Source organism: Ovis aries, chromosome 15 (genome assembly GCF_016772045.2).
Source record: "Ovis aries strain OAR_USU_Benz2616 breed Rambouillet chromosome 15, ARS-UI_Ramb_v3.0, whole genome shotgun sequence".
Lineage (NCBI taxonomy): Eukaryota > Metazoa > Chordata > Mammalia > Artiodactyla > Bovidae > Ovis > Ovis aries.
Window position 1 is genome coordinate 35204449 of NC_056068.1, and position 26320 is coordinate 35230768.

At 49.9% G+C, this 26320-nt stretch overlaps 1 protein-coding gene and 1 non-coding gene across 4 annotated transcripts in view; both read left to right on the plus strand.

The window, feature by feature from the left end:
* Nucleotides 1-1085: 1085 nt before the first annotated feature.
* Nucleotides 1086-26320, plus strand: part of PLEKHA7 (pleckstrin homology domain containing A7) — a 234543-nt gene continuing 209308 nt past the window's right edge. For all 3 annotated transcript variants that reach the window (XM_015100990.4, XM_015100992.4, XM_042232719.2), the window contains exons 1-3: nucleotides 1086-1381; nucleotides 1497-1573; nucleotides 1667-1724. In XM_015100990.4, the coding sequence (XP_014956476.3) occupies nucleotides 1176-1381; nucleotides 1497-1573; nucleotides 1667-1724 (341 nt within the window). In that variant the 5' untranslated portion in view covers nucleotides 1086-1175. The remainder of the gene's footprint in view (nucleotides 1382-1496; nucleotides 1574-1666; nucleotides 1725-26320) is intronic.
* LOC114118608 (U6 spliceosomal RNA) lies at nucleotides 11061-11167 on the plus strand. Its single transcript, XR_003591847.1, has one exon. It is a non-coding gene; the product is annotated as a U6 spliceosomal RNA (small nuclear RNA).

The following is a 26320-nucleotide window of genomic DNA, read 5'->3' on the forward strand; positions in this document are numbered from 1 at the left end:
CTTTACCACTAGCACGACCAAGGTTCTTATTAGTGGGGCTCCTTTCTGAATCTAGCCTACAGTTTCACTTTCAGATGAGTTTCATACCACCAATTACAGCCTTCCCGGAGCCCATCTTCCTCTCTGTCCACTCTCAGTGTGTAGGGCAGTCAGGATGGAGTGTTTCATGCACTCAACCTGCATTTATTGTACACATCAGTCAGGCACTATTCCAGGAACTGGGGATATGGCAGTGAGTGAGACAGGACAAGCACCTGCTCTTATCCAGCTGACATTTTACTGGTGGGTGTGTTCGATCATATACAACAAACAGGCAATAAACAAATAAGAATGTCAACTAAGGGCACAGAAGTAAAGGAATAGACAGTAAGGGGAGGGAAAGGGTCTCCTTTAGACAGGTAAGGGGAGAGAACCCTCATGAGATGAGATGAGATGAGAGCAAAGACCTGAACATGAGAAGGTGTCAGCCACAAAAAGCAGCTTCCAGAGCCCCCCACTAGAGGCCCTGCCTGGGGGGTGGGTGGGGTCTGTGCTTCTAAAGATGGATGAGAACAAGCATGGCTTTCAGTACCTATCACTTGACGAGAACTGAAGGTAGAGACCCGTAATCTCCGCATCTTCAGGGTTCCGTGTTTGGTGTGTCTGGGGAAGGAAGACCCGTACCTTCCTGCTTCATCTGCCTGCTGCAAACTTGGGAAAATGAAATCATGCCTGACCTGGGATTAGCAGAGCACGTATAGGTGCCAGGATCCATCTAAGCACTTCACACCACTGCTATTTGATCTACCATCCTAAACCATGTGGTATTTACTGCTAACTTTTTACAATGGAAGAAACCGGGGCTCGGAATATGGGAGTAACCTGTTGAGGTTTAGACAAGAAGTACAGTTCCTGCAGAGTTGTGTCGCGGGGGTCCGGTGGGCTTCACTGGGGCATTCGGGGAGTTTGCCTGTCTCGGGAGTTTGCCAGCCTTGCCCCGAAGGTGGCCCCCGCCCTGCTGCGGCCTCAGGGGCCAAGGGGCACGCGGCGGGCTGGGGGCGGGGAAGGCGCGGGGACAAAGGCCGCGCTACCGCGCCGCGGAGGGCGGGTGCGCCGGCGAAGTCCCGCCGCGGTGCCGGGACCTGGCGAGCCCGGGCGCTGGCCGCGCGCCCGCGCCGCTAAGAACCAGCGCCTCAATGGATCGCCCGGGGGCGCAGCCGGGGCCCGCGCAGGCCGAGCCCGCCCGGCCGCCGCCCGCGCTACCCCCGCCCCCGCCCCCTCCTCCTCTCCCCGCGGCGGCTCCGCGCGCGGCGAACATGGCGGCGGCGGCGGTCGGGCGGGACACTTTACCTGAGCACTGGTCCTACGGCGTGTGCCGGGACGGCCGCGTCTTCTTCATCAAGTGCGGCGCGGGAAAGCCAGGGCGCGGGCCGGGGCGCGGCGGGCGGGGGTGCGGGCCGGGCGGGCGCCCCCGGAGCGGCGGCGGCGCTAACAGGTGCACCTCTCCCTCCCCGCAGTGATCAGCTCCGCTACACGACCTGGCTGCACCCGCGCACCGGGGAGCCCGTCAACTCCGGCCACATGATCCGCTCAGGTGGGCGCGGGGCGGGAGGAGTGGGGGCACTTGGAGGGGGGGCGTGCGCTTGGGTGGCCCAAGTTTGATCGGACTTTTCTCGCGTTTCCGCAGACCTGCCCCGTGGCTGGGAGGAGGGCTTCACGGAGGAGGGCGCCAGCTACTTCATCGAGTGAGTGTTGGGGGCCCCGTGCCCGCACCTGTGCCTCGAGGGTCCGATCGGGTTTCCGAAGCGCCCCGGCTCCCTCCCCCCGCGCGGGTCCCGGCGGGTTGGCGCGCACTGAGCCGTACTCGTGTGAGGTTTTTTTTGTGCCTGATTTGTGTGGCGGGCTCCAGGGGGGAGGCAGGGTGGAGGCCGTATCTACACAGGGGAATTCCGGAGTAGGGCCCGATGCGGGCGCTGGGGGCTTCAAACTGCGCCCTGGACACCGCGACTGGGCGTGATTCGGGCGCTGTTGAGATGAGATGGACACACCCCCTCACTGGGGTCTCCGGCTGCAAGGAACCTGGCGCGCGCCGGGGTTGGGGAGAGCAGAAGTAGGAGTTCTGATCCGGGTCCAGCAGCTGGGGTTCGGGAGGGAGGAAGAGAGACGGACGGTGTCTCGTCTGGGGGAATTTTATCTGCGGGGGCGCGATCTCTTGTATGGTTGGTGGAGAGTCGGAACCACACTCCGCACAGCTCCAAAGCAGGGGCCTGCGGGTGGAGAGTCGGAACCACACTCCGCACAGCTCCAAAGCAGGGGCCTGCGGGGCAGAGAGAGGGTGGGGAGGGGAACGGTCGGCCAATTACGTTCCTCGAAGACTATGTATGTCTTCAGCTAGTGCTCTACCAGGACTTTCACTCCTGCTTTTGGTAGTCAATCAGCTTTTCCGCAAAAGCTTGGGAGCGCCAGTCGACAGGTCCCCTAGACCTAGGGGAATGAAATCGAGGCCCAGGGAGTTCAGGAGGCCTTCCGACGCTCACTAGTATAGTCTTTACTTTCTCACTCTGAGTGTGGACCTGGGTTTCAGCGTTTTTTTGCAGCCTCCTGCCTGCTCGCCGGAGATCAGAAACTGCTCTTGATCCTTTGCCCCAGTGCCTGGCACAGAGTAGGTACTCGGTAAATGTTTGCTCACGGAATGAATAAACTAGCCAAAGGATGGACGCGGGCGTATGTTAAGGGACGACTGTGAGTCAGAATTCCTTTCTTCACCAACTGAAACATTGCTAGTCAGTAGTGGAGCAATATATTTGAAACGCGAATGGTCTAAAATATCCCAGAGCCTCCCTCCCCGTTTTTGGGCTCCGGCAGGTGGTTGAAATTCTGTTGGATGAGATTTTTCGTAACGACCAATAGCTGTTTTGCTGTTCTACCTCACATTTGTGTTTGAGAGACAAGTTGGGGAGCTGGCTGGTGTCAACTTGAAAAATAGTCACAACCTAAAAATTGAGAGTTAGGTTTATTCGGTGGAAATTTTTAGGTCTTAAGCCTGGGAGGCAGCATGTCAAGTAACCCTGAGAGAACTGCTCAGGAGGTGAGGGGAGGAGCCAGTTTTGCAACAAAGGGCAGGTTGTCTGAACATCAAAAGATTATTGTTAATTGAAGAAAACCATATATCCCAAGTTAAGGAATTTAGTGTCTTCTGTGTATGGGAAGATACAAGAGTCTGGACTCAAAAAAAAAAAAAAAAAAGAGTCTGGACTCAATGAAATCATTTTTTTCCTATGCACCTCAGCTAGGATCCTGGTTTTCACATCCTGAGCTTCCTTTCCTCCAGGGCTTATGGTAGGGAGTGGTTGTAGTCTGAGGGCTGCTAGATGGCAGGTATTCTCCTTCCTGAGTTTCCTTAGGGCTGCAGTCGCTGATAACTGTGACATCCTTGTTTCCTGATATGGCAGGAAATATTCTGTTTCTCACTGGGGCCTCAGATTTCTTGGTCAGTGGGCTTCTCTGGCTCATAACTGCATTTATTGATGTTATGAGATTTCTCCTGTGTACCACACATTGTTCTAGGCATTGCGGCCAGGAAAGTGAATGAGGCAGACACTGGTTGGGTACTCAGGGAGTTTGCAACTGAGTAGGGGAGGGGAGGAAGCAGAAAAACAAATAAAAAGACAAACAAGAGTAATGTCAGATAGCGGTAACTAGCATCCAGAAAATTAAAGTAAGATGATGTGGTACGTAACTGGGCGGTTTGATTGGAGGTTAGTGTAGGAGTTCTGAATAGGTGACATTCAAGGTATAATTTGAATGACCAGAAAGAGCCATCTTTGTGTTGATGAGCTGGTAAAGCATTTCTAGAAGAGAGAAGCTGCCGGTGAAAGGGCTTTAAGGCACAAAAGAGCTTCAAGTTCAAGGAGCAGAAAGGCCAGTGTGGCTGGAAGTAAGTGAAGGAAGTGAAGTAGCTCAGTCGTGTCCGACTCTTTGCGACCCCATGGACTATAGCCTACCAGGCTCCTCCCTCCATGGGATTCTCCAGGCAAGAATACTGGAGTGGGTTGCCATTTCCTTCTTCAGGGGATCTTCTTGACCTAGGAAGTGTGGCTGGAGTGTGGTGCAGTAAGGGAGAAAGTGGCAGGAGAAGAGGCTGCAGGATCTTAGCTCCCCAACCAGGGGTGGATCCTGGGTCCAGGCAGCCGCTGGACGGCCAGGGAGTTATCTGATTTACATTTTCAGAATGATCGCTCTGCCTGCTCTAGTGTGGGCTGTAGGTGGCCAAGTGCAGGGACAGCGGTGGGAGGCTATTGCTGTAGTCCAGGCAGGAGTTAATAAAGGCCTGACTGAGGACGGTCACTGGAGATGGAGAGAAATAGTCTTGGTGACTGGGTTGCAGTCTGTGAGAGAAAGACAAGGGTCAGGGATCACTCCCAAGGGCTTGGGCACCTGAGTGGATGGTGCTCATGTCCCTGAGATAGGAAGGCTGGGAGCAGGCTTGAGGGGTGGGGGAGAGCATGAGATCTTGTTTTGCCATGTTACATTTTGATGTGACTCTATCAGTTAGTCACATGTGTGAATCTGGGCCCGGGAGAGAGAGAGGACTGGAAATATACATTTGGGCATCATAAGGTTATTCAAGGCCTAGATTAGATGGAATCACTCAGAAAAAGAGTTTAGAGAAAAGATCACGTAAGCCTTGGGAGAGAGTAGCATTTAGAAATTGGCAAAAGAGAAGGACTGAAAAGGTAGGAGAAAGCCCAGGAGAACGAGGGGTCCCATAAGCCTAAAGGACAAATCCTGAGTGGAATAAGCAGAAAAGAATACATGGGATGAGGAAATAGTAAGTATAGGTGAATCTTTCAGGTGGTTTTGATGCAAAGTGGAGTTGAGGAACTGAGAACTGGAGAGGATGTGCATTTGGGGGGTGCATTGTCGTAGAGGGAGATTACAGAGCATGTTTTGTTTGGATGGGAACTATCCAGTAGAGAAGGAGAAGTAGATGATGCAAGAAAGAGATGGGACAGTTACTGGAGCAGTGTTTCAGCAATAGTGGGAGGGAAGGCATCCAGGACTTCCGTCTCATTGGTCTTAGACAGGAACCAGGCCTTTCAGCCATTTGCAGAAAGGAAGGGGCTGAGTGCTAGAGCTGATATAAGGAGGTTGATAGGGTCGGTGAGAGGAGAGGTAGGTATTCCTGTCTGATAGGTTCTGTCTTTTCCATGAGGTATTAGACAAAGTCTTGGGCTGGGGAACTTGAAGAGTGTGTAGGACTCCATAGTCACAGCCTCCCAACCTTCCAGTCTTTTGCTAACTCTTCTCCAGTAACTGGTATCTAGTCCCTGGTGATCATCTTACAGCAAACCCTGACTCCCTACCTGGCTCTCTAACTCCTAGGGCCTTGACTGAGTCCTCCCAGGCCCAGGGGAAAGCAGTATGTGAAAGTGTCCCTGCACTCAAAGGTGATTTATGTGGGGAAGCTGAGACCCTATGGCAGCCAATTATATTTCCTACCTACCCTGACAATTTCTTGAGAGACTTAAGGGCTTGCGAGTTACTGTTCCCCTTTTCACCGCATAACAGTATTCTTTCAGTCTGCTTCCTTGGATTTGCTGTGAGCATTTCTGAGTGGTGTCTTTTTATGGATCCTCTTCCAATAGGGCTCAGTTAGAGGGACAAAGCACTTGTGCAGCTGCTTGTGTTTTCCCTACTGGATCCTCACACTGGAGAGTCATGTGAATTTTTTAGGATGCATCGGTAGATTTGGCAGATGTTTGAATACTTCCCAGAGAAAAATTTCTTGAAGCAGAAAACCTTGAGCTAAGGCAGGTGGATTTTAGTTTGATTTCTGCACTTTTGGTTCATTTTGGGGTTAACTTGGGACAGAAACAAGGACCCTACTCTTGGTTCTCCCAGTTCTAGACTCCATGATGCTGGTATTCCCTAGGAAGACTTCCTGTAATCCAACGCTTCTTTACTTTCTCTTAGCCAGAGACCAAGTTGTGATGTAATTGGGATAGTAGTGTCATTAATAGTAATAGCAATGGTAGTAGTAGCAATTATGTAATGCTGCTGCTGCTAAGTCACTTCAGTCGTGTCTGACTCTGTGTGACCCCATAGACGGCAGCCCACCAGGATCCTCCATCCCTGGGATTCTCCAGGCAAGAACACTGGAGTGGGTTGCTGTTTCCTCCTCCAATGCATGCATGCATGCTAAGTCGCTTCAGTCGCGGCCAACTCTGTGTGACCCTATGGACAGCAGCCCACCAGGCTCCTCTGTCCGCAGGATTCTCTAGGCAAGAATACTGGAGTGGGGTGCCATTTCCTTCTCCAGCGATTATATAATAGCTTCATCTTTTTGAGTCCTTGAAAAATCCCAGAAACTGTTTTTGTAACTACTATCTGATTCAATTCTCACAACAACTTAATGAAGTAGGAACTGTTACTAGTTCCATTGTACCAACGAGGAATCTTGTATAATCCTGGGTATTCAGGCAGAAAAGGGCAGTTGACGTTCTTCAGGACCTTTTCTCTTTTGAAATGTCATTTACTTATTTTGGGCTGTGCTGGGTATTCGCTGGTGCTGCAGAGTGGTCTTTTCTCTGGTTTCGGGGACCAGGGGCTTTCCTTCATGGCGGCTTCTCCTGTTGCAGAGCACGGGCTCTAGGGAGTGTGGGCTCCGTAGCTGCGGCTTGCAGACTCTAGAGCACATGGTTCCAGTTGCTGCGCGGCATGTGGGATCTTCCTGGACCAGGGATTGAACCTGTGTCTCTTGTATTGGCAGGCAGATTCTTTACCACTGAGCCACCAGGGAAGCCCCATCCAGTACCTTTTCTTATTGATCCTTCTAACAGGCCCTAGAAGCAGCAAATCATGGATTATCCTGTTTTACAGATGATGAAATTCAAGTTCATGAAAGTTCAGTTATTTGGCTAAAGTGTTAGAGCTGGGAGGTCTTCATGGTCACTGTGGTGGTGGTGGTGGTGGCTTCTACCCCAGATCACCAGTGGGAGCTCGTGTTGATACTTAAAGCAGCCATGTGTCATGTGTCATCACTCTGAGTCAGGCTGCCCAGGGCTCACGTGGCCACACCCTTTCATTGTTTTACTGGGGACTGAGGTGCCTTGAATGGGCAGCAGCCCTTGGTATCCTGTGCTGACTGGTGGTGGTGCTGCATGTCTCTGATGAGTAAGAAATGGAAGACATTATTATTATTTTTTTTTCTGCACTATATGGTTATTGGGAATCTTAGTTTCCCAACCAGAGATGGAACCCATGTGCCCGGCAGTGGCAGTGCGGAGTCCTAACCACTGGTCCACCAGGGAATTCCCCATTAACTATTACTTGGTGAAAACAATTTGACAGACACACCCTTTTCAAACATGAAACCCATGAGGGTAAAGCTCTAGAAGAGGCTTTGGGAGCTGGAATATTACAGTGGGCTGGTCTTCAGGGTTTCATGGAACACTGTGTTGGGTTCTCCCTATAGCAGCCTTTGAGTAGATCTTAAGTTGACAAGCAGGATGAATGGCACAGAGGAGGGGTCCTGGCTCCTTTGAGACTTTCGTGCCCAGCACAGCACTGGGCAGAGTAGGCATTGGTATTTATTGAAGTAGGTCAGGGGTATAAGGGAACTGGGCAAGTTGAAGGAACAAAGCAGTTGGAAACCACACGTGTCAAGGCTGATGCCTGGACCTCAGGCTTCTTGGATGTTGTTGCTTGCTGTCAAGAACAGCACTCAGTGCGGGAACCTGGCGTCCTTTAGCTTCTTTGCCTTATAACCTCACGCCATGTGTCTGGGGAGCGAGACGTCTGTTGGTCTTTGGACCAGGCCTCCCATCCTCCCTGGTTACCAGGCTTTCATGTCTGCCGTAACTTGGCTTCAGGGTCCTTGTGGGAAACGGATGATTCTACAAGGTCTCTTCTAGCTTGAAGGCCCTCAGTTTTAGCTTTCGAGCCTTCCAGGGCTGTCCTGTGTGCTGTGTAGGTGCCATTCTCCTTGTGGGTGCCCATTGGATTAAGGCCAGTTTCTCCTCCCAGCCCTTAGGACTGCAGCAGATCCCAGAGCAGGACTGGAAACCTGATTCGCAGTACCCTGTGCAAAATCAGAGTGTTTTAAAAGCCACGCAAAAAAGTGTCATTAAAGGTATTAAAGTATAAAGATCCTTTCTTTGCTTCTGCAGGCTTTCCCTCCACTTGTCATGGCATTTCTACTTGCTATTGATATTTAATGTCATTCTAAGTTTAGAAAAATAAAAAATTTAAATTCTTGGTGTAAATCTTGTGGTTCCTCTCTGTATTGTGGAATATAAAGTTTTCAGTGCAAACATTAGGTCTTTGACCTCACAGGCTGAATCGCCACCATCATGCCCCACTCCTAGATACCACAGGGCAAGAGTGCTGGTGCTCAGAGCCCCTGGACAGGAGTGAGGAGCAGCAGTGCTGGGCCCAGCTGTGTGCTCTGAGGCGGCTGGGAGTGGACACGTAAAGAACCCATCGCATGGAGGCAGGGAGTGAACCAAGGCGTGAACCAAGGCTTCAGGCCTCCTGCAGAAGGATTACTCCTCTAGAATAATGCTGAATATCTAGAGTGTGTGATTTTATTCTACACACACAGTCTGAAATTAAAGGGAGAGAGGAGGAATTGGGGAGTGCAGGTTGAACCAGGGGTGACAGGACGTCCAGGTGGGGACCCCAGTCGGCCATAGGCACTAGGCATAGAAGCCTGTGAGTACAGGATGGCCCAGGAAACTGCCCTCTTGAAGTTTAATTAAGCCATCAGCCAAGGAGAGTCTTCCAGGGCACCCCTAGGAAGAAATCTGTCCTGTCTGCCACGTATTCCTCCCCAGACAAATGTTGAACTTCATGGTGGTGAAATTTGTCTCGTACCATGCCAGCCTATTCATTCAGGTATTTGTCATCTTTCTCATTGAGGTATTGCTGGGAACAGCAATCCCAGCCATTCTTTATTTCAAACCAGAAAACAGCAGTTCCACAAAGAATGACTGGGAAATTAGCAGCTTACATCTATTTAGAAGGGAAATTCTGAAACCTCTTGTTGTTGAAGGTTAAGAAAAGGTTCTCCCAGCTTGCAAGCCTTGGCGTAATCCCACACTTTATGTTTCATTTCCTGGTTGCTTTATCAAGGGTGAAAACTGGCTCATAGATTGAAATGTTAGGTTCTGTGTGAAAGGAACAAGAGCGTTGTTGTGTAGAGAGCTGGGGAAGGATTAAGAGCCGTGATTTGTGCCATGGTCTCAGAACCAACCCAGAAAAGATCTGGCAAAACCTCTTTAAGACAAATGGTGGCAAGTGGCTTTTTAAGGCTCTTATTTTCAGAGAAAGGACGGGTGGATGATTTGCGGTGCAGTGTGTGTGTGAAGAGGGTGGGTGTAGATCTCATTCTCTTGATATTTATGGGAGTAAATTTTGGGCTTCCTAAATGGAGGACTTTGGGAAAAGGAGCTTATTTAAGAAAGCAGTTCATGATGTGAACTGTTTGGTGATTTAGTGAGGTGCTTACTCTGGTTTTCTGTGTCTTCAGAAAAGAGCATGGGTTTGAGTCTTTTTGCTCCATGTAAAAGAACAGCATCTCTCCATACTGGCAAGGTGTCTTAAGTAAATATTGGCAGAGGAAAAAACGTGGGAAAATATGGTTTTGTTTGTCTGTTGTTTTTAAATGAGTATCAAAACATTTACTTCCAAAACACTGAGAAGTGTTTTGGGTTAATGATTTATTGCTTATGGAGTGCTTCATGAATATTATCAGGTTGGAGGCTCACAATTATGGCATTTTTAAGTGCAGAGATGTGAGCTCAGAGGGATACAGTGAGTTCCTAAAGTCAAGTGCTATATTAACTCAGCCTTTTCAGGGTTCTTAGAAGCTGGTGGGCATATTGTCTCAGCCCAGGGCTTCTCAGACCTTCAACCACAGCTCTAATGTCAGAAGCGTGCCTGCTAAGTTGCTTCAATCGTGTTTGACTCTTTGTGACTATATGGACCAGCTCGTCAGGCTCCTCTGTCCATGGGATTCTCCAGGCAAGAATACTGGAGTGGGTTGCCATTTCTTCTTCCAAGGGATCTTCCTGACCCAGGGACCGAATATCTCTCATGTCTCCTGCATTGGCAGGCAGGTTCTTTACCACTGGTGCCGCCTAGGAAGCCCAATGGCAGAAGGGTGAAGGCCACCTCTCTTGGGAGACCGGGTGGTGGATAACATCCTCCAAATGACTCTGTCCAGAAACTCAAATAGACTTGATTCTCAATTTAAGTTATTAAAACAATCCCCTCCCTCATCTTCCATTAAGATCAGCTCTTTGTCAGGATGCATCGTGTTTGGTGTATGGCTCTGCGTTTTCCTAAACATGAACTTGTTCCTGCCGGCCTCCATAAAGACATCAGCAGCTTTTGGGACTTCAGGTCCTCTTTTGGCTGGACTGAGTTGTGCCAGGACACCTTCCTCTCTTGAATCCGGTCTCCTCACAGTCACTGGTACGCTGGCCTGGCATCAGGGTCGGTTTTTCTTTTTATTTATTTATTTTTAACTGAAGGATATTTGTTTTACAGTAATGCATTGGTTTATACCATGCATCAAACTTTTCTTGAAGCAGAGCACAGGTGGGCAACTTTATCGTGCAGAAAAATGCGTGGTGGTTGTTAGGTGGTGGTAGCCTGTGTAAGGAGGCAGTGACTTAGTGCGTGGGCTCTGGAATCTGAGTCGTCAGATTCCGGGTCCTCCATGTACAGCTCCCTAACCCTGGCAGGTTACTACTCCCCGTAAGCCTCATTTCCTTGCCAGTAAAATGGGGATAAATGTGAGAAGTATGTGAAGTAATTGATAAAAGGGGTTTAGCAACTGCCTGACTCGTAGTAAGTGCCAATAGATGTGAGCTTCTCTTCCAGGTTTCCACTCAGCTATCAGGTGAGGTAGAGACATATGTGATTTCTGAGTCCTTATCATATTCAGCTGCTGCTGCCGGAGTCTGTTGCCCTTGAACTGGGATTGCCTGGCTTGGAAACCAATGATAGGACTCAGCTCAGGAATTGGTTTAGACTAATAAAAACTGTATAACCATCATGGTTACTAAAAAGATGTGCTTGCTTCGGCAGCACATATACCAAAATTAAAATGATACAGAGAAGGTTAGCATGGCCCCTGCACAAGGATGACACACAAATTCGTGAAGTGTTCCACTCATGAAGCAAATCTCTTTTAAAAATTACTTGCTTACAATAAAATACAACTTGAAAGTAAGGAAAAAAAGATGTCCTTAAAGTATTCGCTTTAACGTGTTTGACAAAAAAACTCAAAAATATCCATCTGTGTATTCAGGGGAGTAGAATACACTATTGAGAGCAGATGGGGCAAAATGTTAACAGCGGGTAAGTCAGGGTGGGGGTATATGGACATTCTTTGTACTAGACTTGCAAATTTTCAGTAGGTTTGAGATTTTTTTCAAATAAAAAGTTAATTAAAAAACAACACTACATAACCTTGTCCAACAACAGCTATGCTGTCCCGAGGCCACGGGTACCTCGTCCAGGCTGTAGGGACCCAGGGACCAAGAGCCCTGGGTAATGAGGTGTGAAGACGGCTCCTGGTTTGTCTCCCTCCTGGACATTTAGAGGGCTGCACAGATGTCCGATCCTTAATCTGGGCGGCCGCCTGGTTATCAGCTCTGACTGCTGAAGGACAGACATTGACTGGTGCTGCCTGGGCCACAGATGTCGACAGTAATCATCTCAATGGTGCTTGATTGTTGAAAACACATTCCTTTTCGAAGCAGGTATTTTTTATTATTTTATTGTCCTCATTTTACAGATCAGACAAGCATCTGAGGCACATGGTGGGAAAAGGGTTAAAAGATCTTTTCAAAGCCAGAGCGTTGGTGGGGGAGCTGGGACTTGAACCAGGGTCCTTTTGGCTACGAATATGTGTACTGTTTCTACCGAGGTTCGAGGTGTCTTCTGGCTCCCATCACCTCTCCCTCTGTCCCAAATTCTCTCTTTTCAGTCTGTGCCCCAAAACTCCTCCCCTGTACCTTCGCTTCCTTGAGGACCCTGAGGCAGAAGTCTCCTGAGGCAGAAGTCTCCTTGGGCCTCCCTTGGAAAGTCCCCCGCAGGATACAAGAGTGATGGGCCGGGTAGATCGTTCCCAGGCAGGGCAGTGGGTTGGGTCCCTGGTCCTCTGGGGGAGTAGGTCCCCTGACCTCCCTGCAGATGTCAGCTGATCGCAGCTTAGGGGCTGATGAGCCTCTTAAGCCTGCTTAGAGCCCGGCTGTCTCTTTCAGCTTCTGCCAGAAGAGCATTTCCAACGTCACAGCCAGGGTTCTCAGGGTTTTTCAGGGGCTTTTCCTGCCAAGGCAGAGCCCTCAGCCTTGTGAGGTCTGACAGCTGAAAGTTAGATACAGGCTCTTCCAGGGGCTGCTGGCTACCTCCTGTGCTTCCCTGGAACACTGCAGTGAGGGATGGGGATGGGGAGAAGGTGGGAAGGTGGGCAGCGTGCTAGGGGTATGGAGCGGGCAGAGATCCCATTTCAGCCCTAGGCCTGGGCCCCTGGTTGCATGGCTCCTGTGTTCTCACCCCTTGGATGAAATGAAAGATAAGACTCTCCTTCCCCGGAGGCGTGGAAGCAGAGCAATGTTGTACGTTAATGTAGTAACCTCTGCAATAAGCCTGTCCTCTCCAAACTGAGTTCAGAGCATGTCCACAGAGAGCACCTTCCTGGGGGAGCATTTAACCAGAGGCTGGCTGGCTTTTGACCCAGGATTCATCTAGAGTCTGATGAACGTCCACTGTACGCCAGTCTCCACACTAGGTGATGTGGAGAGAGATGGAGGTCCTTGTCTCCGCCCTCCAGCACCGCCCAGTCCAAGAGAGGAGAGGGACACTGGGTAGTTTCAGTGTGGGTGATAAGGCTGGCGGCCTGTGAAGGGAGCCCTCGGAAGCGTCAGAGGGTGAGTGGGAAGGCCAGACCACCGTAGAGCAGAGCAGAGGGCAGCCTGAGGCTGGAGAGCCCCCTGGAGGGAAGGCGAAGGGGCTGGGGCTGAGGGTGTGTGTGTGCCTGTCTGCGCCCCTAGGAGGCTGGCACTGAGGTTGGTAGGAACTGGGCCTGGATACCACCTTTCACCAGTAGCTGGGCTTTAGGAGAGCGACATAATTGTGACATAATTGGGGGTTTTGCCTTGGGATTCCCCCAACTTCTGTATCTGAGGGGTGGTGCTGTGGGGGAGTTACAGAACGCAAGTTCTGGGGTCCGAGTGCCTGGGTTGTAGTCTTGGCGCTACTGCCCGCTTGAGCAGGTCACCTAAAGCTCTCTGTGTCTTCAGATGTCTTTTCACCTGTAAAATGGGGACAATGCCTGTCCTGCTGTCTTAAACGGTGTCTGGCAGATCGTGAATGCTGTGTAACCAGCATTCCTGCTCCTCCCGTAAAGGGAGCCTCCTCCTATGGTATAAATGCTGCACAGTCAGCAGATAGATCTTGTCCCTTTGGGGAAAATCTCCTGAGATCAGGCTAACAGGAGGGAGAATTGTGCTTTCTTATCTGTAAAAGAAAGGGCACTAAATGGCTGTTGCTAAATATCAAGAAATAATTCCTCGAAGCTCTGTGTGGCTGTGTCCAACCTGAGAGAAGATGAACAGGTTTCTTGTTTGACACATTTTCCAAATGGACAGTTTTGATTTCCTCCCCATCCACCACCACCGCCACGGAGAGGGCTCCCAGGTGTTGGCATTAGTGTTTGCACTGCCTGGTTGGGCATCTAAACTCTTTGTTTCAGAAGCGGTAACCCTGGTATCTGTATTAGAGTACTTGATGAGGGAGCAGGGAGGGTCGACCCGAAGTAGAAGCTGAGGCATAACTTCTAGGGAGTAGACTGGGAATCTGCGTCATTATAAGCTCTGTGGGTGCTTATAGACCCTGGAAATGAAAACATCTCAGAGCTTCAGCTTCCCCATCTGTGCAATGATGGGCGCACTCCGTTCCTTCCGAGTGTTACTTGCGAATGAAATGTGATGGCCTAGCTGAGCCTCCTAGCGTGCTGTTTGGCACATAATGGGCCTGTAGGCCTTGTGAGCCTTTTCATTTAGAGATGACATCCATCAGGATTCATTCGATGGAGCTGTGAGAAAGGCCTTGAGCGAGTCAGTGGACACAGCTCTCCATAATGCCCAGCCTGTGACCCTGCTTAGATCCTGGAGGGCCAGGCTCCCTGGGGCCTCTGGTTTCCTCTGTGGAGTTTGGGAGTTCTCTCTGCTCCCCACTGCTCAGATGATGCTGCTGGTGGCTGTTGGCAGCATTGGCAGGGTGGCTGGTCTTTTGGGGTGACCATTGAGTGGGGACTGTGTCTATCTGGTGGACAGGCTAGCCATTCTACATCTCAGAACCCTACAGTCACTCAGAGATCCTCCTGAGGGAGGAGCAGAGGGGCAGAGTGGCGGATGGGTGGTTGTGAGTGATTGACATTGCCAGCCAGAGCAGGCAAGCAGGCTGCAGTTAAGTTGAGAAATGAGGATGCTTCCTCTGTGTGGGAGAAGAAATGTGTCCCGGCAGACAGTTGTTTTGATGAGTCCTAGAGGAGTCTGGCGTTACAGTCTTTCCTGAGCTGGTCCTGGGGAAGATGGGGCGGGGGCAGGACTGTGACTCAGCGCCGTGAATGGCTCACCAACTCCCCCGGGACAGTGTCAGGCACTGAGTCAGTGTTCAACCAAATCAGAGTGGCTTTGTAGACTTGACGTTTGGCTTGACCCTCTTGACGCTGGCAGGCACACAAGGAGAGAGGGTTGACTGGAATTAGGGGTAAATTGGGGTTGTAAACTGAAGGGGTGAGGAGGGATGCAAAGTCAGGGTCCCAGGGAGGGCAAATGATTCCCTCCCCTGCCCATGAAAGCATTTGGAAAGGTTTCTTTTCTCAACACATTCTAACCTGGGGAGTTTTAAAAAATAGACACATGAATGCTGTGAAGCTAAGTATCTGTAATCACTGTGCCCATTAATCCTTTTCTAAACAAAATTGGCAGTACCTGAAATTACATCCGCTTGCTGAGGCTTTGAATAATTGCATTTCTTTTTTAGCGCTGGTGTGTAGGTGGGAGCTGGGGAGAGCTCCACTGGCCTCTGCTTCGACTCTCTCCAGCCCTCTTCACCTGAAAATGCATGCATGTGTTGGTGGGTTTGGCACTATATGGTTTCTAAAACTCTGGCTGGGGGGATAGTAATTCTTTGGGGGAGGACTTTGGGGGAGGGCTTCCTAGTCTCTGAACAGGTAGATATTTAAATTAAAACCCAAAGCATACTCTTTCTATTTCAAAAACCCCATGTATTTTGAAATGAGGAGCACAGTGATTTCAGATGCAATACTTGTGTCGTGCAGTGTTCTTGCTGGGCTTTTTGAAGCTGCTCCTTGGGGCAGGGAAGACCTGGTTGATGCAGGATTGCCTCCTTGAGTTCATGGAAAGGTTTGAGAATTTTTTTCTTTCAGGCCTTTGTTGGATTTTTCTTGGTTTGGGGGTACAGTAAGCTGAATGCTGGGGCAGGAGGACTGTCACGCTGAGAAGCCAGCTGCTTTTGTTGAGTTCTTATTTACTTTTTGTTTTATAAATGTTTAGTGCACACTGTGTGTGCTGGATGGCATCACTGACTCCATGGACATGGGTTTGAGCAAACCCTGGGAGATGGTGAAGGACAGGGAAGCCTGGCGTGCTGCAGTCCATGGGGTCGCAAAGAGTTGGACACGACTGAGCAACTGAATGACAATGTGCACTGCTCTAGGGACTTAACAGACATGAGCTCATAGTCCTCGTACCAGCCCTATGAGGCAGGTCCTATTTCTATCCTCATTTTATAGACAAGGCGGGTTTCAGCACGCACAGCACGGGTGTTAGGTGGCAGGGGTGGGATCAGCCCCAGCTGTCCTTCACTGGGGTCCTCACCATCCTTTTGTATCTGTTTGGCCTGTCTCCACTGTGCTCCACGGTGGGTTGGGTCTGGGAGAGGAAACAGATCCTTTAAACCAAAAGCCTTTGCTTTGGACTTGCCTTCTTTTAGGGATGGACACTTCCCTCCCCTAGTCCCACCCAAAGTGGAAAGAAGATTTTGAAAGTCAACTCCTTCATTGTGAAAAGGTTTGGCCTTTGGAGGAGAGTGAAAACCTCACATCTAGTTCGTTCCCGCAGCCTGCGGGTTATTGCTTGGGTCCCTGTCCTGGGACATTCCTGGTGGGAGGAAATGGAGACAGCCTGTGGACTGAAGCAGGGAGGTGACTGGCTTTCCTTTTTCCATAGTTGCCTCAGGGTTTCTCGAGGGAGGTGGTGATGGAAGCCCTGGCCACCTTGGGGAGTGAGCAGAAATGTCCTTGACTCTTCCCAGTTGGTAAAGAATCTGCCTGCAATGCAGGAGACCCCGGTTTGATTCTTGGGTCAGGAAGATCTGCTGGAGAAGGGAAAGGCTCCCCACTCCAGTATTCTGGCCTGGAGAATTCCACAGACTGTATAGTCCATGGGGTTGCAAAGAGTCGGACACAGCTGAGTGACTTTCACTTCACTTCAGAAGCAGAGGGGCAGGGGAATCTGTGTGGGTTCTGACCGATCCACAACCCGCCAGTGCTTGTGTGATGGCCTGGTAATTCAGCTATTTCCTGCAGACTGATACTGCACCCCACCCCTACCCCTCCAAACCTTTCTGGAGCTGGTTGTGGCCCAGGCCCATTCCCCTCCTGGCCCTGGTTGTATCTGCCTGGGGAGCAAGTGGGATCGACAGAGGGACCCCCTCCCTGAGTGTCGAGCGCTTCCATCTGGGCTCAGCTCTCACACACGGTTCAGCTGTTCCCCTCCGGACTTCAGATAGGGCAGCCCTGGGGTTGTGGGTGACCGTCCAGGCAGCGCGGCTTTGTAGCCCCGTCATTTTATTTAACCTCTAAATAAAATGGGGTGATGCTGGCATCTGCCTCCTGGGAGTTTTGCACTGGTCACTTGAGAATAATACATGTTGTTACTCAGTCCCCAGCACACTGTATATTTCGGTAAATTTTAACAAGTATTTCCAAAGAATTTGTCTTTTTTTCTGTAATGGCTGTGCTGGTCCAAGTGCATGAGCGATTCCTTGACTTACATCCTGCAAGGACTCTTGTCTTCTGATCCACACAGAGGGGACCTGTGGATACTGCCTGGCTCAGATTCTCAGTCGTGGGCATTTTCTAATAGAGGGCATTGAATGTGCATTTTGCCCAAACAGTTAAAAATGACCAACTCTACTTGCTGATTTTAACCATTTGTTGTTGTTTAGTTGCTAAATTGTGTCTGACTCTTTTGCAGTCCCATGAACCTGTCAGGCTCCTCTGTCCATGGGATTTCTCAGGCAAGAATACTGGAGCAGGTTGCTATTTCCTTCTCCAGGGGATCTTCCTGACCCAGGGATTGAACCCACATCTCTTGCTTGGCAGGCAGATGATTCTTTACCACTGAGCTACCTGGGAAAGCTACACTCTAATTATGACTTTGGCTTATAGATTTAGGCAGTTTGGATATAGTTGCAGCAGAGATTGTTTCTGACCAGACTGTGGCTTGCTTCCCATGGGGAAAGGGAAAAATAGCTCCAGTGATAATGAAGAAATGGAGAGGGGAGGCAAGATTCAGTTTAGCATTTCTGTGTCTATTTGTGCTATGTGTCTGGCACCATACTGTTTGTATTCTGGGGGATATCAGGGAGCTCAGGGAGCTGGCAAAGTAAGATGTCCACACAGATTCAGGCTATAGGATGGTCAGGTGGTATGTGATGAAGTGTCAGCTGACTGGTGTGGGAGCGGCATGGAGAGGAGCATCCAGGGGAAAGCAGTTCAGTGGTGGACATGTCAGGGAAGGCTGAGGAATCTTATTTGCTGGATTGAGTGAGGACTGGAGGAGGAGCGGGTGCCTCCAGCAGGGGAGCCAGCTTCCACTGTTCAAGGAGATCCTTTCATTTAGCAGACCTTTACTGAGCTCTCAGTGTGCCAAGCCCTGGCCTGGAGGCTGGGGATATCAACATGGGTAAAGCAGAAAAGAGAAAACAGCCTTGAGAGGCAGAAAGGCCCAGTGACTGGGAGCATGGTCCAGCACAAGACTGCCTGGATTTGAACCCCAGCCCTCCCATTTACTAGCTTGTGGATCCTGAGCAAATTATCTAATATGGAGCCTCAGTTTCTTCCTCTGTAAAATGGGGATACTAGTAATTGTGGTGGGGATTAAATGAATTAAGATTAGTCAGAATAGTCTTGAATGTATGAAGTACTCTGGAGTGTTGGCTATTATTATCACTAGAATATGGGCTCCATGTGGGTAGGCATTTTGTCTGTTGTGCTCACTAGCTGTATCACTGGCTCTCAGCAGGTATCTGGTATACCGGAAGATCGTAGGCATTAGTTGAGGAATCAGAGCGCCACTGGCGTCCTCAGGGAGCCTGAAATCCTGTTCTCTGGTGGGGCACAGACGTGTCAACACCTGGGGGAGAGTCTGCAAGTGACTGGGTAAGGGAAGCATGTGGACTGGAGAGGCACAGAGAGGGGTGGCCAGGGAAGGCTTGCTGTGGGAATGGGGGAGCCTGAGCTGGACCTTGAAGAACAAGCAGGGAATTTCTAGGTGATAACAGAGTTTGGATGTTCAGGGAAGAGAAAACAGAGTGGGTAGAGCTAGCTAAGAGCATGACATGTTCAAGGACATCAAGAGAGGAAGGAGGCTGCTTTGAGGAGTTGGGGCTTCATCCTGAGGATGGCATGGATCTGGGCTTAAGAAGGGGTGGAAGGCCTCCCCCCCACCCCCATGGTTGTGGGGGAGGAAGGTGGGATATCCTGGGTGTGCTGGTCATTCTCGCAGACTCCAGCTCAGGAGTCCAAAGAGGTGAGGCTGGAGGAAGCGTGTTGAAGCCTGTGAGACATCCCAGCCATCACCTGGCAGATGAGGAGGAGAGGCTGGGAAACCCACACCACTGCCTGGCAGCGCTCTTGCCTTAAAATAGAAGGAGATGGAGATAAAGAGTGAGAGGTGGTGTGAGTGTCCAAGGGGTGACCTAGTTAAAACCTGAGCCCCTGGAAGTGCAAGAACCACTCTCACCTTCATTCACACACCAGGGCCTTCCAAGGGGCAGCTGCCAAGGGTGGCCTTACCATCCTTATCTTGTCCCTCCTCAGCCCTGGCCTTGTGCAGTCCTGTCGCTGGGGACCTCGGCCCCACCCCTCTGACAGAGGAAGTTTGTTTCCAGGCCCGTGTGCTGCTGGTTGAGGGTATGGGAACTGAGAGTAAGAGAAATACGGGAGTGAAACATGGGTGAATGGATTCAGGTTAATGAAACCTGTGCATTTAGTAACTCCAAGTGAAGAAGACTTGGAGGAAAACCTCTTTACCTTTAGGCTTTTGTTGCCCACAGTGTATGATAATTCCTCATAGACTCAATTATCTGACACACAGTAACACCCTTAGACTCCCTGGTTCCTCTTCCCCCCAGCTTCCAAAGTCCCGCCCAGAGATTGCAGAAAAGAGGAAAAAATGGAGAAGGCTTTTACTTTTCTTTGCCTCTTTCTTCGTCGGTCCATCCTGATTTCTCTGAGGCCTTCGGGACTTATTTCCGTGCCTAGTAATTTATGTGCTGAAGGTCCTTGCATAGGACTTTTAAACTTTAACAGAGACTGTGGCTGTGATGGAAATCGTGTGGAGCTGCTGTTTGCAGGAATGTGAGCTGAAACCATCTCTCCGTGGCCCCGGGCAGTGTTTTTTGGGTCTGCGATCTTCAGTCAGGAGGGCACCCCAGGACCACCACTTGCTCAGCACCTACTGTGTGCTCCCTGGCCCCTCACCCAAACGGCCCTGGGAGGCTGGCATCGTCCACAGGGAGAACCTTCAGCGCTGAGAGAGCGTGAGGCTCGGCAGGTGACCCAGGGTGCTGACTCTTTCTGGTGAACTGGAGCCTGAGGCCACATTTAAAATTGCTGGGAACGCTGAGCCTGTAGGAGTGCCTCACAGCTGGTTGACAGCCATTGAGGTGCTTTTCTGTGATCAACACTTTTTATGGATTATTTGCTTTGATCCTCACAGTAGCCCTAAATGATGTCATTTTCCTCCATTTTATAGATGAGAACACAGAGGACCAGGGAGGCTCTAAGTCCAAGGTTATATAGCTGGAATGGCTGGTGGGTTATGATTCTAAGCCAGCTTTTGCAGAGCATGGTACCTATAATTCACTGAAACCTCACAAGAACGACCCCCACCCGCCCCTGACAGGGTGGTGTATTATGATTCTCATTTATGCATGTGGAACTAAGATCCAGAGGTAAATGATTTACCCAGAGTCACATAGCGGAGGTGGGGTGGGGTTGAGGGGTGGTGGTAGGAGCTGGTCTTGGACCTAAACCCCAAGTGCCTCAGTGGGCTTCCTTGACTTCTCCTTCCACCTTGAAAAGCCAGGAGCAGTTTGCATTTGAGTCACCCAGCCCTTCAGAGGCTGGGGGTGGAATGGGGTGCAGTCTGAAGGGAGGTGGGAGTAGTGGTGAGTCCTGCTGGGAGAGGCCCCTCCCGGCCAGGACAGCGTCCCCAGCTCCCGCGGCACTCACACAGGGTCACGTGGCTTCCTGCCTGAAGCCCTGCACTGATGTACTTCCCATTCTTGTTGCCCAGGCTGGGGCTCAGTAGACCAAATTCAGTTTGTCTTTTGGTCTTCCCAGTACAAGCTGCTGGTAAAACCCAGGACTACTTGGCAATATACACACGTTTCCAGGGAACTTTTAAAAATGGAATGGCTCTACTTTGAAATATGTCAAGAATCAGACCGTTCCCAGGCCTCTTACCATCCTGGTTCTCACCACTGTCGCCTGTTGCCTGGACTGTCGCGTTGCCCTCCAGCTGGTCCCCGTGTCTCTCTCCCCCTCCCCTGCTATGGTGTGCTGTGCTCAGTTGCTCAGTTGTATCTGCGACCCCATAGTCTGTAGCCTGCCAGGCTCCTCTGTCTATGGAGTTCTCCAGGCAAGAACACTGGAGTGGGTTGCCATTTCCTAGCCAGAGATTGTTCTTCAGTGGAAGCTGGATCAGCTGAAACCACCTAAGGGCTCCCATCTCACGCAGGGACTCCAGAACCCTCACAGTAGGAGGCCCTGTGCCGCCTGCTCCTCACCCCCACGTCACCTCTCTTCCTTCTGTTCTCCCTGATGCTGTGCTCCAGCCTTGCTGTTCCTTAAACATGAGAGCACAGCCGCCACAGGGCCTTCACACTCACTGTTCCCTCTTTTAGGAATGTTTTCCTTCATATATCCCCATGGCCTACTGCTCCCAAATGGTCTTCAGGTCTTGCCAGGTGTCACCCTTCATGGTGGCTTTTCTTGAGTCCTCTCCTCCAGCGTAATCTATTTCCTTAACCCTACTTTAATTAAAAAAAAAAAAAAGGAATTCTCAACATGATATGGATATATTACAATTTTAATCTGTTGTCTCCCACTAGAATTTAATGTCCGTGATGACACAGAATAGTGCCTACTTTGTTCAAGGTTGTACCTCTAGTGCCTAGAATAGTGGTTGGATCAAGTAGGTGTTCAGAAAAATTTTTTTAGCTTGTTTGAGGTATGATTGGGGGCTTCCCAGGTGGTGCTAGCAGTGAAGAACCTGCCTGCCAATGCAGGAGATGTAAGAGACACAGGTTTGATCCCTGTTTTGGGAAGATTCCCTGGAAAAGGAAATGGCAACCCACCCTGGTATTCTGGCCTGGAAAATCCCATGGACAGAGGAGCCTGGTGGGCTACAGTCCTTGGGGTCGCAAAGAGTTGGACACAACTATGCACAAGATATGATTGACAAGTAACAATTATATATATTAATGCCAAAGAATGTTCAAACTACCACACAATTGCACTCATCTCACATGCTAGTAAAGTAATGCTCAAAATTCTCCAAGCCAGGCTTCAGCAATACGTGAACTCTGAACTTCCAGATGTTCAAGCTGGTTATAGAAAAGGCAGAGGAACCAGAGATCAAATTGCCAACATCCGCTGGATCATCGAAAAAGCAAGAGAGTTCCAGAAAAACATCTATTTCTGCTTTATTGACTATGTCAAAGCCTCTGACTGTGTGGATCACAATAAACTGTGGATAATTCTTCAAGAGATGGGAATACCATACCACCTGACCTGCCTCTTGAGAAACCTGTATGCAGGTCAGGAAGCAACAGTTAGAACTGGACATGGAACAACAGACTGGTTCCAAATAGGAAAAGGAGTACGTCAAGGCTGTATATTGTCACCCTGCTTATTCAACTTATATGCAGGGTACATCATGAGAAATGCTGGGCTGTAAGAAGCACAAGCTGGAATCAAGATTGCCAGGAGAAATATCAATAACCTCAGATATGCAGATGACACCACCCTTATGGCAGAAAGTGAAGAGGAACTCAAAAGCCTCTTGATGAACGTGAAAGAGGAGAGTGAAAAAGTTGGCTTAAAGCTCAACATTCAGAAAACGAAGACCATGGCATCTAGTCCCATCACTCCATGGGAAATAGATGGGGAAACAGTGGAAACAGTGGCAGACTTTATTTTTGGGGGCTCCAAAATCACTGCAGATGGTGACTGCAGCCATGAAATTAAAAGACACCCCTTGGAAGGAAAGTTATGAGCAACCTACATAGCATATTCAAAAGCAGAGACATTACTTTGCCAACAAAGGTCTATCTAGTCAAGGCTATGGTTTTTCCAGTGGTCATGTATGGATGTGAGAGTTGGACTGTGAAGAAAGCTGAGCACAGAAGAATTGATGCTTTTGAACTGTGGTGTTGGAGAAGGCTCTTGAGAGTTCCTTGGACTGCAAGGAGATCCAACCAGTACTTTCTAAAAGAGATCAGCCCTGGGATTTCTTTGGAAGGACTGATGCTAAAGCTGAAGCTCCAGTACTTTGGCCACCTCGTGCGAAGAGTTGATTCATTGGAAAAGACTCTGATGCTGGGAGGGATTGGGGGCAGGAGGAGAAGGGGACGACAGAGGATGAGATGGCTGGATGGCATCACCGACTCAATAGACTTGAGTTTGAGTGAACTCCGGGAGTTGGTGATGGACAGGGAGGCCTGGCCTGCTGCAGTTCATGGGATCGCAAAGAGTCGGACACGACTGAGCGACTGAACTGACTGCCTGAAGATGTACTACTTGGTGTTTTGATATATATACACATTGTGAAATGGTCACCACAGTCAAGCTAGTTAACAGATGCACCACTTCACATGGTTCCTTCTTCTGTGTGTGTGGTGAAAGAAAATAATTGTTGAATGAGTTTGTCCAATAGCTCAGTGAACTCTGTAATAGCCTTTCCTTGGTGCTGTACCTGAGAAGCCCATCCGCTACTGAGTGACGTCTCCCTGCTTGGCCCCAGGAAACACAGGCCTCGGGTGCTGTGCCTCGGGTGTCCCTAGCGTCTCCTTTCTAGTGTGGGGACGGCATGGTGTCCCTCTATTTCTATGTTGGCTTCCAGTCACCCCTTGTGGAGAATTACCTGAAAATGGACATTTTTTCTCATGCCTGTCCATGTTGACCACAGGGGATTAAAATGGGTGGGCTTACCAGCTAACCACCAGTGGTATTTGCATAACCATTGAGTTCTCAAAGCCATACAAATACTTGAAGTGGCTGGAGGAGATGGCGTCCATCTCTTTAGGTTCTCTCTGCAGAACTGGAGCTGAGCCATGTCTGGGGCAGCAGTGTGATTCAGGGCCCAGTAAATAATAGACTGGAAGGAAAGAAGCCGAGTTTGAGTGAACAAACATCTGTAGTGTGATGCACATGGCCGAAATGCTTATTTCACTCTTAACCATACTCTCACCTTGAGGTTGATGATTGTGCCCCTGTGATGCGATGGGGAAATTAAGGCTCAGAGGTGATGTAATCAAGGCTCCCACTGACTCTAGAGGCTTGGAAATAACTAGACAAGGCTCTAAAAGGGAACTCACAGCAGGCTGTAGAGAATTGTTAGTATTTGGGTCGCAGGGGCCGTGTGGCATCAAGCAGTGACGCCGATGGGGAGATAGAAGTGCTCTCTCTCAAGTGTGGCTTGGATGGTTTTGAGATAGCCTGTTGAATATGAACAGATTTTCCCCACCCCTCCCCGTTACTAATTACTTGAGAATAGGAAGAAGATAGTTTTAATAAAGCCCTGGCTATCTGGGGGTGGAGAAACCCTGGCACCAACCTTCCCCCACATAGGACCTATGCATCTCAGGGACCATCCCCCAAAATGCTCATGTAAGTACATTCAGCTCAGCCTGGCTCCAGGACCTCACCAGTCTTGGAGATTTCATGATTGGGGAAGTTCAGTTCAGTTCAGTTCAGTGATTGGGGAAGGCAGACCTTTATTACATCATGGGTAGGGGAGGAACCCGAGGAGAGAATGGGGCTGTGAAATGGGCTTCCCTGTTCTAGGGGGGCCAGGTAGTGCTGGCATGATTCAGAACTTCAAAGCCCTTATGAAATGAATCCTTCTTACTACCTAGTCCCTGGTGATGGGATTGGGGCCTGTCTTCTTGATATCAGTTTAATTAATTTCTTCTAATTTGTTTATCAGCATTCATTAGTTCCTACTCTTTACCAGGTGGTACCATACCAGATTCTGTGGCTACAAAGACAAGGATGTTGTCAAGGAATTTTCCATCCAGCGCAGGGAGACAGACAGACCAAAGATGATATTTAGCGTGGAGAGGCTGTGGGACAAAGAAAACAGGGCGAGGCTGGAGCGTGATGCCTCAGGCCACAAAGCTTTGATTCTTACCCCAACCCTGTCAGATACTTGACCTTGGGCAAGCTCTCATTCTGGGCTAGGTGGTTCCATACCCTATCTTATTTATTCCTAAGATCAGCCTGCCGAGGTAAAAATGTTCTCCCGTTTTGTAGAAATTTGGAGAGGGTGAGTAAGTTGTCTGAGTCACTAGATAGGTAAGTGGCCAGATCAGGATTCCAGCCCAGGTCTCACTCCAAAGGTCCTGCACATTCTGTTGTATCCAGATGATGAAAATGAGTTTCATCCATGACCCAGCACGGCCAGGGCCCTCTGGAAGGTATAGCACTGGGCAGAGGGGTTGAGTGACCGTGGACTCCATAGGAGTCAAAGGGATGATGTGACTAGCCAAAATGCTAATTTTGTTATAGCCTGCATGGATGGATGTGTGGTGCTTATGACATGGGAGCAGGCGGTGCTTTTCTGCTCAGGGGAGATCACACATGGAGTATTGGGGTCCCTTTTGGGATCACCCTTATAAGAGGGATGTGACGAGGTGAAGCCTTTCCGAGGGGGTGGCTGTGATGGGCACAGCAAACCTTGTATCCTGAAGAACATCTGCAGTGTTTCATGTGAGCAAGAGGGGGCCCCCAGGGAAACGAGGGCTGGCTGCAAATATTTGAAGGACTGCCCTGCAGAAGAGTCTTATTCTCTGGGAAAGCTACAGAAAGAAAGGCTTGGCTCCAGGTTTTCAACAGAACCTTCTAACATATCTCGGGACGTAGTGAGATACTGTCGCCAGAGGTGATCGAGCGTGGTGGGAGCAGTGGAGAGTGTGGAGTGAATGCTGTCCGTCATTCCTCTGCTCCAGCGCCCCCGACTGTGGCTGTGTCTCTGCTGTTCTGGGTGTGGGCCCTGGGAGGTGGTACAGAAGGGAAGGGTTTAGCTTTTCTCTTTCCCAAACCCAGGTCTCCTCAGCAGACTCCAGGGTTACAGGTACCTCCAGGGCTGGAGGGGCAAGCACAGGGTTAGAATCGGAATTAGAGGACCGAGGTTTGAGCCTTGGCTCGGCCCCCTACAGCTGTGTGACCTTGGATAGTGCATTTGTTCTCTCTGTAAAGAGGGTCATGTCAGCCCCTCACCTGTTGGCCTTTCATCAGGTAGTAAGTGACAAAATGCTTTGTCAAGGAGAGAGGGTTCAAATTCTGGTCGGTAACGGGTGCAGCTCTGACCACTAGGAGCATAATCAGCTTCAAGGGGCTTGAGCGTCGTGTGACTAGGAAACCGCCCAGTGGTGGTAGAGGACCTGTTAGGTGCCAGTGTTTTGGAGAACTGGCTCCAGGTTTGTGCACAGTCCTCTGAAATGCTTTGTGACAAAGTGAATTTCCCATCACTAGTGATAAGCAGGAGAGTCCTCTGCCTTCAAGGGCCCATGAGTAAAGAGTCAGAAGGAGAGACTGGGACAGGTATTGAGAAGAGAGGGATCCAGGAACCCTTCATGGAGGAAGTGACATTTTGAGTAGGACCTAGACAAAGATTTCATTATGCGGGGAAGGTGGCAAAGGCCTGGGGGAGTCAAGGGTGCGTGTAGGGCACAGGTGACATGAGGGAGAGACGTGGATGCTGGGATGGGCAGGGAGTCCTTATTG